Here is a 12,652-nt window from a genome sequence, read left to right on the forward strand (position 1 = left end):
ACAGACAAACAGACAGACAGATGAAAAATCGGTCAGAGACCGAGGACTTGCCGGAATGTACTCTTTTATCGGCCATTTAAGACAAATATGGCGTCCGAACCACGTGATAGATGACGTCATCATTAACATATATTATTCCCCATGGAGAGTTCTTCACAAAGAGCCATGTCTCAACTTTTTCTATTCAGCACTTTTGGAGATATGGAGGTGCTACGTTTTTCGGTTTTTCCAAGATGGCAGCCGAACCACGTGACCTATGATGTCATCATTAACATATTTTATTCCCCATGGAGAGTTCTTTACAATGAGCCATGTCTCAATTTTTTCTATTCAGCACTTTCAGAGATATGGAGGTGCACAATTTTTCGGTTTTTCCAAGATGGCGGCCGAACCACGTGACATATGACGTCATCATTAACATATTTTATTCCCCATTGAGAGTTCTTTACAATGAGCCATGTCTCAATTTTTTCCATTCTGCACTTTTGGAGATATAGTGGTGCAAAGTTTTCCCATTTTTCCAAGATGGCGGCCGAACCACGTGACCGATGGCGTCATCATTAACATATTTTATTCCCCATGGAGAGTTCTTTACAATGAGCCATGTCTCAATTTTTTCTGTTCAGCACTTTTGGAGATTTTGTGGTGCAAATTTTGCCGTTTTTCCAAGATGGCGGCCGACCACGTGACTGATGACGTCATCATTAACATATTTTATTCCCCATGGAGAGTTCTTTACAATGAGCCATGTCTCAATTATTCTGTTCAGCACTTTTGGAGATATAGTGGTGCAAAGTTTTGCCGTTTTTCCAAGATGGCGGCCGACCACGTGACATATGACGTCATCATTAACATATTTTATTCCCCATGGAGAGTTCTTTCCAATGAGCCATGTCTCAATTTTTTCTGTTCAGCACTTTTGGAGATATAGTGGCGCAACGATTTGCCGTTTTTCCAAGATGGCGACCGAACCACGTGACTGATGACGTCATCATTTACATATTTTATTCCCCATGGAGAGTTCTTTACAATGAGCCATGTCTCAATTTTTTCTGTTCAGCACTTTTGGAGATATAGTGGTGCAAATTTTTGCCGTTTTTCCAAGATGGCGGCCGACCACGTGACATATGACGTCATCATTAACATATTTTATTCCCCATGGAGAGTTCTTTACAATGAGCCATGTCTCAATTTTTTCTGTTCAGTACTTTCGGAGATATAGAGGTGCAAATTTATTCGGTTTATCCAAGATGGCGGCCGAACCACGTCACTGATGACGTCATCATTGAGGCACAGTATATTAGAGGGCAAGACCATTATGTGTGCAAAGTTTGGCGATTCTCCGTGCAACGGTGTAGACGCAGTGCTGCAAACAGACAAACAGACAGACAAACAGACAGACAAACAGACAGACAGACAAATGAAAAATCGGTCAGAGACCGAGGACTTGCCGGAATGTACTTTTTTATCGGCCATTTAGGACAAATATGGCGGCCGAACCACGTGACCGATGACGTCATCATTAACATATTTTATTCCCCATGGAGAGTTCTTTACAATGAGCCATACCTCAATTTTTTCTATTCAGGACTTTTGGAGATGTGGAGGTGCAGAGTTTTTCGGTTTTTCCAAGATGGCGGCCGACCACGTGATTGATGACGTCATCAATCACATATTTTATTCCCCATGGAGAGTTCTTTACAATGAGCCATGTCTCAATTTTTTCTATTCAGTACTTTCAGAGATATGGAGGTGCAAAGTTTTGCCGTTTTTCCAAGATGGCGGCCGAACCACGTCACTGATGACGTCATCATTGAGGCACAGTATATTAGAGGGCAAGACCATTATGTGTGCAAAGTTTGGCGATTCTCCGTGCAACGGTGTAGACGCAGTGCTGCAAACAGACAAACAGACAGACAAACAGACAGACAAACAGACAGACAGACAAACAAACGAACAGATCAACATACTTGCCGGAAAATTTTTCCGGCAAGTAACAAACGAACAGATCAACATACTTGCCGGAAAATTTTTCCGGCAAGTAATGAAAAATCGGTCAGAGACCGAGGACTTGCCGGATTGTACTCTTTTATCGGCCATTTAAGACAAATATGGCGTCCGAACCACGTGATAGATGACGTCATCATTAACATATATTATTCCCCATGGAGAGTTCTTCACAAAGAGCCATGTCTCAACTTTTTCTATTCAGCACTTTTGGAGATATGGAGGTGCTACGTTTTTCGGTTTTTCCAAGATGGCAGCCGAACCACGTGACCTATGATGTCATTATTAACATATTTTATTCCCCATGGAGAGTTCTTTACAATGAGCCATGTCTCAATTTTTTCTATTCAGCACTTTCAGAGATATGGAGGTGCACAATTTTTCGGTTTTTCCAAGATGGCGGCCGAACCACGTGACATATGACGTCATCATTAACATATTTTATTCCCCATTGAGAGTTCTTTGCAATGAGCCATGTCTCAATTTTTTCCATTCTGCACTTTTGGAGATATAGTGGTGCAAAGTTTTCCCATTTTTCCAAGATGGCGGCCGAACCACGTGACCGATGGCGTCATCATTAACATATTTTATTCCCCATGGAGAGTTCTTTACAATGAGCCATGTCTCAATTTTTTCTGTTCAGCACTTTTGGAGATTTTGTGGTGCAAAGTTTTGCCGTTTTTCCAAGATGGCGGCCGACCACGTGACTGATGACGTCATCATTAACATATTTTATTCCCCATGGAGAGTTCTTTACAATGAGCCATGTCTCAATTATTTCTGTTCAGCACTTTTGGAGATATAGTGGTGCAAAGTTTTGCCGTTTTTCCAAGATGGCGGCCGACCACGTGACATATGACGTCATCATTAACATATTTTATTCCCCATGGAGAGTTCTTTCCAATGAGCCATGTCTCAATTTTTTCTGTTCAGCACTTTTGGAGATATAGTGGCGCAACGATTTGCCGTTTTTCCAAGATGGCGACCGAACCACGTGACTGATGACGTCATCATTTACATATTTTATTCCCCATGGAGAGTTCTTTACAATGAGCCATGTCTCAATTTTTTCTGTTCAATACTTTCGGAGATATAGAGGTGCAAATTTATTCGGTTTTTCCAAGATGGCGGCCGAACCACGTCACCGATGACGTCATCATTGGGGCACAGTATATTAGAGGGCAAGACCATTATGTGTGCAAAGTTTGGCGATTCTCCGTGCAACGGTGTAGACGCAGTGCTGCAAACAGACAAACAGACAGACAAACAGACAGACAAACAGACAAACAGATGAAAAATCGGTCAGAGACCGAGGACTTGCCGGAATGTACTTTTTTATCGGCCATTTAGGACAAATATGGCGGCCGAACCACGTGACCGATGACGTCATCATTAACATATTTTATTCCCCATGGAGAGTTCTTTACAATGAGCCATACCTCAATTTTTTCTATTCAGGACTTTTGGAGATGTGGAGGTGCAGAGTTTTTCGGTTTTTCCAAGATGGCGGCCGACCACGTGATTGATGACGTCATCAATCACATATTTTATTCCCCATGGAGAGTTCTTTACAATGAGCCATGTCTCAATTTTTTCTATTCAGTACTTTCAGAGATATGGAGGTGCAAAGTTTTGCCGTTTTTCCAAGATGGCGGCCGAACCACGTCACTGATGACGTCATCATTGAGGCACAGTATATTAGAGGGCAAGACCATTATGTGTGCAAAGTTTGGCGATTCTCCGTGCAACGGTGTAGACGCAGTGCTGCAAACAGACAAACAGACAGAAAACAGACAGACAAACAGACAGACAGACAAACAAACGAACAGATCAACATACTTGCCGGAAAATTTTTCCGGCAAGTAACAAACGAACAGATCAACATACTTGCCGGAAAATTTTTCCGGCAAGTAATGAAAAATCGGTCAGAGACCGAGGACTTGCCGGAATGTACTTTTTTATCGGCCATTTAGGACAAATATGGCGGCCGAACCACGTGACCGATGACGTCATCATTAACATATTTTATTCCCCATAGAGAGTTCTTTACAATGAGCCATACCTCAATTTTTTCTATTCATGACTTTTGGAGATGTGGAGGTGCAGAGTTTTTCGGTTTTTCCAAGATGGCGGCCGACCACGTGACTGATGACGTCATCAATCACATATTTTATTCCCCATGGAGAGTTCTTTACAATGAGCCATGTCTCAATTTTTTCTATTCAGTACTTTCAGAGATATGGAGGTGCAAAGTTTTGCCGTTTTTCCAAGATGGCGGCCGACCACGTGACTGATGACGTCATCATTAACATATTTTATTCCCCATGGAGAGTTCTTCACAATGAGCCATGTCTCAATTTTTTCTGTTCAGTACTTTCGGAGATATAGCGGTGCAAATTATTTCGGTTTTTCCAAGATGGCCGCCGAAACACGTGACCGATGACGTCATAAATTGGGCACAGTCTATTCCAGGGCAAGACGAATATGTGTGCAAAGTTTGGCGATTTTCCGTGCAACGGTGTAGACGCAGTGCTGCAAACAGACAAACAGACAAACAGACAGACAGACAGACAGACAGACAAACGAACAGATCAACATACTTGCCGGAAAAATTTTTCCGGCAAGTAACAAACGAACAGATCAACATACTTGCCGGAAAATTTTTCCGGCAAGTAACGAACAGATCAACATACTTGCCGGAATCTTCTGCGGCAAGTAACAAACAAACCGATCAATATACTTGCCGGAATCTTTTCCGGCAAGGAACAAACCAACCGAACAACAGATGATTGGCTTTGGAGGACATGTGAGGTGAGACGTATGCTTCAGCATATTATTATGACCCTAGTGCAAAGCCGCAATGAGCCGGCGAAGCCAAAGCCTCTTGCCACTATTTTACCCATCACTATGGCATCAGTAGGTTAGGTAGTTGGTCGTAGGTAGGTGTAGTAGATACCGTACCTAGTTCAAAATGACCCCATTTGCATTCTGGATGAGATTAAAATTTATAAAATTTACTTCTTGATTAATTCGGTGAATTCCGTCTCAACTTCGGATATTTCCAGCCATGAAAAACTATCCCCAACGGCCGCGCGATTTCTAAAAAATAATTGTTCGTCAATTTTAGAATATTTGACGCCGTTTTCAGCCTCCGAAACGGTAATAAGCTTTTTTGAAATATTTTCTTCAAATGCTCGAATCTCATTGGTTCCGGTGTTTGGTGAAGATTTTCGTTGCAGATAACTTGGGCCCGTGCGGGCCCGGGGAACGAGGTTGGTCTTAAAGTATTTTAATTACAAATTAGAGGTGCATAAGATTGTGAATCAAACAAACAAAGACTGGTGAAACAAACTCCTATTGAACTTTTTCACAATTTTTTATGCATACTTCCGCATCCGCAAGATGGCGGCCTCCATGGAGCGATTTTGTGCGTCAAAGCTTCGAAATTCTCAGGATCCAGCAAAATCTGGCTTTTCAACATAATACGCATTCATTCACAACACCGGCTTTGCCGGCTATAATAGAGCAAACGTATATGGTTATGTTTGTTTGTATGTTTATATGCAACCAAAACGTCTTCAAAATAAAATTAACACCCTCTTAATTACATTTAGACTGCTGAGACCCCTCAGACCTTTGATGACCCTTTACGTCCCCCAAGACCCAAAATACCCTTGAAGGCCCTGAGGCTCAAAAAGACCCAAAGGAATCAGAAGACCCCGAAGACCCAAAATGCCCTTAAAGGCCCAGAGGATCCAAAAGACCCTGCAGACCCAAAGACACAAAAATGGTCAAAGATGCCTATCCCTCTGAAACGACGTATGGTGAGGCACGCGGAGCGCTCTGAGTCACGCTAGTTTCAACAACAATCCGAAGTAACTTTCAAATTGCTATTAGTATTATGAATATTTATTAAAATCTATATGATTTGCTTTTACTTTAATTTAGTTAGTTTTAAGAATCAGGATGTTTAGTTATGTTATAAGAATTTTTACATGTACAGTAACAAGTCAGAATGATTAGTTGCATTACTGATCTGCATATGTGCTGTTTAAATTAACATCACTATACATATTGTTACATTTGTAGGGGGTAGACAATGATTAACTTAGAGCCAGGTAGTGTATGGATTAGTGTGCTGCGACTGTCATGAAGAAGAAGAAACCTCGATGTATCATCAGGAGGAAATTCGTGTAGACCGTATGGGTAAGTGCATCTTCGTCCCCATGAGAGGGGTGGGGATTGTTAATTAGCGAGGGATTATGGGTAAATTAATCCCCTGTATGTAATTGCCTCTAATATTTTCCTGTGTTCCTTATGACACCATACTACACACTATAGCCAAGCTAAGCAATCAACACCATAATTATTGACACTAATTAAAAACCAACCGGAAACCAGGCATCAAGCACTACAGTGAACAACATCGACTTGGTGAGCGCACAGGCAGGGCCATGAGCCACACCCCAAAGAGCAGTGATTGGACCGGGATTTGATTGGCACACAGACTGGTAAGATGGGACTCGCTGATAGGAGCGGAAACGGAGACGTTGTGGGAGGACGTCAGAGCCTCAAGTACAAAATAGTTGGAACGGTGGACATTTTCTCTTCTCGCTTCTTCTCGTTCTGGATCCCATAGCGAACGGTCGCTATTGCTCTTGCGCAAGGAAGATTCATCACGAACGGCCGTGTTCTGACATCTTGATAGTGATCGTGAGGAGGAGGAATTGCGGACCGAGAACTGTGGTTTCCCAAGCAAGAACGACGAGTGGGCGGGCGCTGCCTGTTCACTCCGCTCTCGACGAAACCATGAGTGAGCGGATGGTGCAGCGAGGCCTAGTTCGCGGTGAGCATATTTTCCCACCAAGGACGCGAGGGGGTTTTGATGATTACTGACGAGATTCAAGAGCCGATTTGAGCTAAGTGCCACAAACGACATTTATTTTCCAGTTATTTTATCCTTTGTCTGTATTCGGGTCTGTGAGGGAGCGCTCAAATTATGAATATAGCTTTATCGTGCATTATTTTGTGACCGGCATTTTCTTTAATAAATCCTGTATTTTTGTACACTTTAATTCTGTGTCGGTTGGAGTTGATTTATCCAGGTGCGAAGACGTCGGGTTGATCCGTCCTGGTAAGTTCGTCATCCCCCTTTCCCTCGCGTGTAACGAAGGTCTGCCATTGAATTAAACGCCTCGGACGGAGTGTTAAGCTCGTTTGATCATCTGTGTCACCCTGCGGTGTTCACCACACAGGACAATATATTAGGCCTGCAGCAAGTTTAAGAAGGCGCTGTTACCCTCTAACAAGAAGAGGATACCCCACCTGCACTAGACTATTGAAATGCTTCAAAAACCAGGTAAAGCTACATCAATACATTCTGTACAAGTTCCATTATAAAAATATATATATTGTTGCAGTTTTGAGAACCCACACTTGTGTAAATATGACATCATTAAAGGTTAAAGGTAGCACCCCATAGATAGGCCACAAGCAACACGTAGGTCACCATAGGACTTCAGTTATTCCTTAGTATGTGGATAGATAAGGCCATGTTTCCAATAGTTGAATCTGCGTTGTGTCAATCAAATAAGGAGTAGGCCCCATTCGTCCATTTTGACAGCCTCCCTCTCCAAGCGACACCATTAAGCGCACCCTCCTGTCTGTGCCCCATGGCCCTTTCCAATTTGGTGCGCTCCTTGGCCAGCAGCAGCAGCCTTAGCTGCCCGTAAGCTCGCTCAACGCCGCCATAAGCCATGAGGTGAGGCCCGGAAAAAGGGGGCGGAGCGCCAGGAAGAAGGTGTGGCCACGTCACCCAACCATCAGGGCGGGGCCGGTAAGCCATAACCAGCCAACCAGGGCTGGAGGGACATCGCCTGATAGGCGTGGCTTTTGGGCTGGCGGAGCGATCGCTGGCTGGATTATAAAAGCGAGCGCACAAAGCCCTTTAACAGGACTGATGAGAAGAGCTCCAATTGAAAGGACTCGAGTGAAAGAGTGGTATTGAAAGGACTCGTTGGCAGGTTGGCTGTTGAGTGGACTTATTGGGAGAACACACATTTAAGGGGACTTACTCGTTGGCACTGATTACGAAGAGCTCGAGAGTATATGCACTTGATCAAAGAGGGCTCGCTGGCATTGGGAATTCAAAGCAGGACCTTGGAGAGGGGGCGTTTGGCGCGGGTCGTGCGCCTATTTCGTACGCTAGTACCAGCCTTCCCCCCGTCATTATAACTGTCCGTTCGCGTCACGCTACACGCAAAGCTGCCTGCCGGGTTTCGTCCGCTGGACCTGAGCCTGGACGCGCTGGTGACCATCAACCTGTTCCACCCTACCATCTACAATCCCCGTGTGAGTGTGTATGTGAGACGGGCCCGTTTGTCCAGGGAATAAGATAAGACTGTTTAAGGCTGCCCTGTGTAACTGCTTCTTCCTCTTCCTTGTACATTCCCTTCTTTCGTTTCCTCTTTACTTTGTACATAATTAATAAACCCATCTGTTCTTCCTATTCTCCTGGTTTCCTCTTATCAGATCGCATCAGTCTTTTCTCTCATTGGGTAAGCGTGGCACGATCGGAACCGCCATAATCGGGTCTAGTCCTTGTTAACGGCCCGAATTGCGGCTCGCTTCGCTCGGCGTGTCCACCAACGCCGTGGTTCGGGCGGGAGTTATTTCCTTGCTTCACGGTCGGTGTTAGTAATTAGGTATTAGGACTAAGTCGACCAATAACCCTATTTAATACCGACCGGAAGGAACGTTGTAACTTCCAGGACTCACGTCGGCCAGATAAAAGGACGAGGGGATTAATGCCCCCCTTGATAAGGGGAGAGCTGACGTCCGAGATCCGCAACAATATATATAAGGAGATGAGATGTACCAATGTACCATACTCTTTAGAGCACGGGTGCTGCCGAAGCAGTTTCTTGCTATGGTTTATACTGGGTGGTTTGCCATTGCCTTCCCAGCAGTAGTTGAAGCGGTTATTTGAAAGTTGTCCAGGACGCCTGCAATAACTCGCTTACTTTTCACGAAGGAGACTGTGGTATCTTTAACATCCACAAACTAAAGTTGGAAGACGCTACACCCAGTTTAACGTCCATCCAAGGGCGGCACACATTGACGCCTCAACCTGCCTGCAAAATACCAGGATGATTGTTTGGAGCTTTGTCGTCATTCAAACCCAGGCTGGACAGCTCAGGGGTGAGTGCACAAACCTCTGGACTATCTTGCCAGCCATAAATAAGAAAATTAACTTTCACAATCTCTTACACATAATCCCTTCCACATATCCTTACCAGCAAATATGACGTCAACCTTAGCAAGGAATAATCGACTGACAATTGTGGACAACTTTTTTAATTGTGCATTAATTGCTGTCTAAGCAAACATTTAAACGAAGGAGAAACAACATTTATGCAAATCGTGATTTTGTGCACATTTGTGCAAACAAACAGAAATCGTGATTTTGTGTAAGCTCCATTTTAATGCAATGCAATGTTAACAATAATGTTTGTTTTTTTTACATTAAAATTCTCAGTGAGTGCAGGAGGCAGCAAGTGAACGTGACATGAAGGACCAAGCTGCATACATACCACTCCTTGGCAACTCCTGCTCAGTGTGGCATGCATTAGGAAATTCGCAAGATGGGTTTACTGGTAACATTTAATTTTAAACTTGTACTTCTTAAGTCCGTTGTTATATCTTACATCTCCAAAATTTGCTTAAGGACAGTGCAAAGTTCCTTAATATTATATTGCAAATGACAACTTGAGTCTTGGAGTTTCAAATCAAATGTTTCCATAGTTTGATGGAGCATATCAATTTGTCAACAAAGAGGAGAAGAGGAGGCAGCCAAGAGGTTCACGAGGTGAAGACGAGTGTTGAGTCTTATGTAATGACGGTTGGAGCATTACGTCCAGTTCGTTCTCGAAGCTGCGAGATCTTGAGAGCAATGCTCACCAGTGGTGCCAACATCACCTTGAAAATAAAATTGATATTGCAAAATTAGATGCATCATAAACAACAAATCACTTGATACAGAGGAATCCAATTTTGATACGAAGTCCAAGGACCATTGTTGATATTGAAGTTTCAGCAAGTAGGTTGCTGCACAAAGCAGGTATCTGAAAGTATTTACAAGTGATAACACATTTTGGAAGCATACTGTCAAAATGCAATGTGTGTGTGATTCATTTGCAGCATTTTAGGAAAGAATTATGCAAAAAAAGCTTCCTTCTTATATGTGCAGAATCAAGGCTTAGGGAAAAGCAAATCAACAGTACTAGAACATCACCCGGTACAGTGAATATCTCCGCCAGCCTGAACAGCTAACGTTTTGTATCCCATAGATAGGCTGCATCTGCATCCAGACCTTAACCAAAATCTAATCGGCTTGTTCTTGTCAACTACCCAACTCATCCACCAAGTTCTCATAATCCATCCACAACTTTTTGAAATATGATTTACATGTACAGTATACAGTGTATTCTTTTTTGGAACCAATCTCTCAACGGTGAAGAATCACTTAGAAAAATAAGAAAATTATAGTATCTGGATCCGCATTCAGATCTTCACCAAAATCAAATCTATTCTAGCTTTTGATATTTTTTTTTCTAACGAGATGATTGTTTTTTTTGATCAAAAGGTCAAAAGTCAAAGTTGCATGAAATCATACATTTTTATCTGATTGACCTGAAATGTTAAGAATTTGCATATTGGGTCACATAATTGGTTCAACGATCAAAAGCTAGAAGCTGATTGTTTTGTTTTTTTTGGTTTTGTTTTTTTAGATCCAAAGGTCAAGGCTGCATAAAATCGTCCATTTAAATTATTTTTTTTAGCTGTTTGTAATATTTGGCATACAGAAGATGTCTGAATAGAAAGCGGATACGGACGGGCTTTGCATTTTCAGATGCTTTCTAGTTGAATTACTGTAATTGAATAATAAAGACTAATTGAATAAATCTTAAAAAGTGATGGAAAATATTTGGGGGAAATACTACAAACAAAATGTTCTTAAATATTGCCGTTTGTCATTTGGATGTGCACAACCCTCATCCATTTCATCACTCCGCTTGCACATCCCCATCTCTGTATATCAACCATGTCAATGCCATTCTAAAGCCAATCTGAGAAATTTTTACATCATTTTGAGTCTATTATTCATTTATGTACTTTTGACTGTGTTTTTTTTTGCCTGTGTATTGAGAAAACTGTACAATCCACTTTCTCATTGATAATTATTGGGTATTGTATGCACATTTTCTTTATTGCATTTGGTAAAGTGCTCGAATTAAAATAATGTTCATTAAACATGAATATGCAGATACCATATCAGAAGCATATTTGTTTTGATGAATGCCATGTATCTGCTCATGTTAATGAGAGTTTACTCTACCTGAAAATATCACTTATGTACACAAATTAAAATGATGCATCCTCAATATAAAACTTGTTTCTCTATTTAAATGTCCAAAAATATAATGCATTTCAATTAAAATAATTCACATGATTCACCATAGGCAAAACAAAACTTGTTTGTTACCTGTGGATCCTGATGAATCTTGCTGGGGTCCTTCTCATAGCTGTCAATGTAAATTCTAATTGTTGCACCAGCACTTCCTGTTCCACTTAGCCGGAAGATCACACGTGAACCATCGGTGAAAATTATTCTCAGGCCCTATTTTTGACACAAAAGATCATCAAATGGGTAAAATAAGGGAAACAAATAAATAAATGCAGCTCACCAACATCTTGTAAAATAATTTCAAGTGTTTGTGTGTTTCTTTGTGCATTTGTTTGTTAATCTTACATGGATGAAACGTTGCAACTAGAGGCCCCAACTTTTGGGTGTAGGTACAGAGAGAGAGATGGGTTTGGGACACAATATTTTGAGACAAACACAGAGTTGAGGCATTCGGCTTTTTCATGCGCAGTGTCAACTGTGTTGAGGTAAAAGAGAGGAAGGGGGAACAAACACCAGAAACAGATTTGACCAGACGCCACCAGGATTTGGAGGAGGGAGACAGATAAGAGAGTTTAGTCTCGAGAGTGGAGAGATAGTGCTTCCTGGCACTCCTGAGGGTAGACAGACATTTGTTCCGAGCTTTTTGGAAGGAACGGAGATTGCTTTCCATTGGATTAGCCTTCCAGGAGGTGAAGGCAAGTTGTTTCAGGGTAACTGCCTCACCATAAGATTCAGTGTACCATGGATGAGACGAAGGGTAGGACAACTGAAGACGAGATGGGATAAATCTGTGCATGAGAGAGAGCAGTTTGCTTTGGAAGAATTCCCAGGATGCGTTGATGTCAGAGGCAGTGGAGATGGGAGACCAGTCCAGAAGTTTGATGGCCGCTTGAAGACCGTGCCAGTCAGCCTGAGTGAAATGCCAGACTCGTCGGTGCTGAGGAGGCTCTCTGAGAACGGCCAGATAGATGTCTACTTTAACAAGCAAATGATCAGAAGAACCAATTGGAACAGAAGAGGAGCAGCACACATTTGCAGGGAATTTAGTCATAACCAAGTCTAGAAGAGAAGATGCTCCGTTGACTGAGATCTGGGTCAGCAAATTGACAGATTGTGTCAGTCCCAATGAGTCGCCATGGCTGGTGAGAGCGGTACCCACACCCAGCCAGCTGGCATGAT

The 12,652-nt window shown here is 42.5% G+C and overlaps 1 protein-coding gene across 2 annotated transcripts in view; it reads right to left on the reverse strand.

The window, feature by feature from the left end:
• Positions 1-9,347: 9,347 nt before the first annotated feature.
• Positions 9,348-12,652, reverse strand: part of PGM1 (phosphoglucomutase 1) — an 86,368-nt gene continuing 83,063 nt past the window's right edge. For both annotated transcript variants that reach the window (XM_068128276.2, XM_078784901.1), the window contains exons 11-12: positions 11,552-11,686; positions 9,348-9,984 (exon numbers count right to left, since the gene is read on the reverse strand). In XM_068128276.2, the coding sequence (XP_067984377.2) occupies positions 9,895-9,984; positions 11,552-11,686 (225 nt within the window). In that variant the 3' untranslated portion in view covers positions 9,348-9,894. The remainder of the gene's footprint in view (positions 9,985-11,551; positions 11,687-12,652) is intronic.

Source organism: Myxine glutinosa, chromosome 1, assembly GCF_964187855.1.
Source record: "Myxine glutinosa chromosome 1, kmMyxGlut1.1, whole genome shotgun sequence".
NCBI classification, from domain to species: Eukaryota; Metazoa; Chordata; class Myxini; order Myxiniformes; family Myxinidae; genus Myxine; species Myxine glutinosa.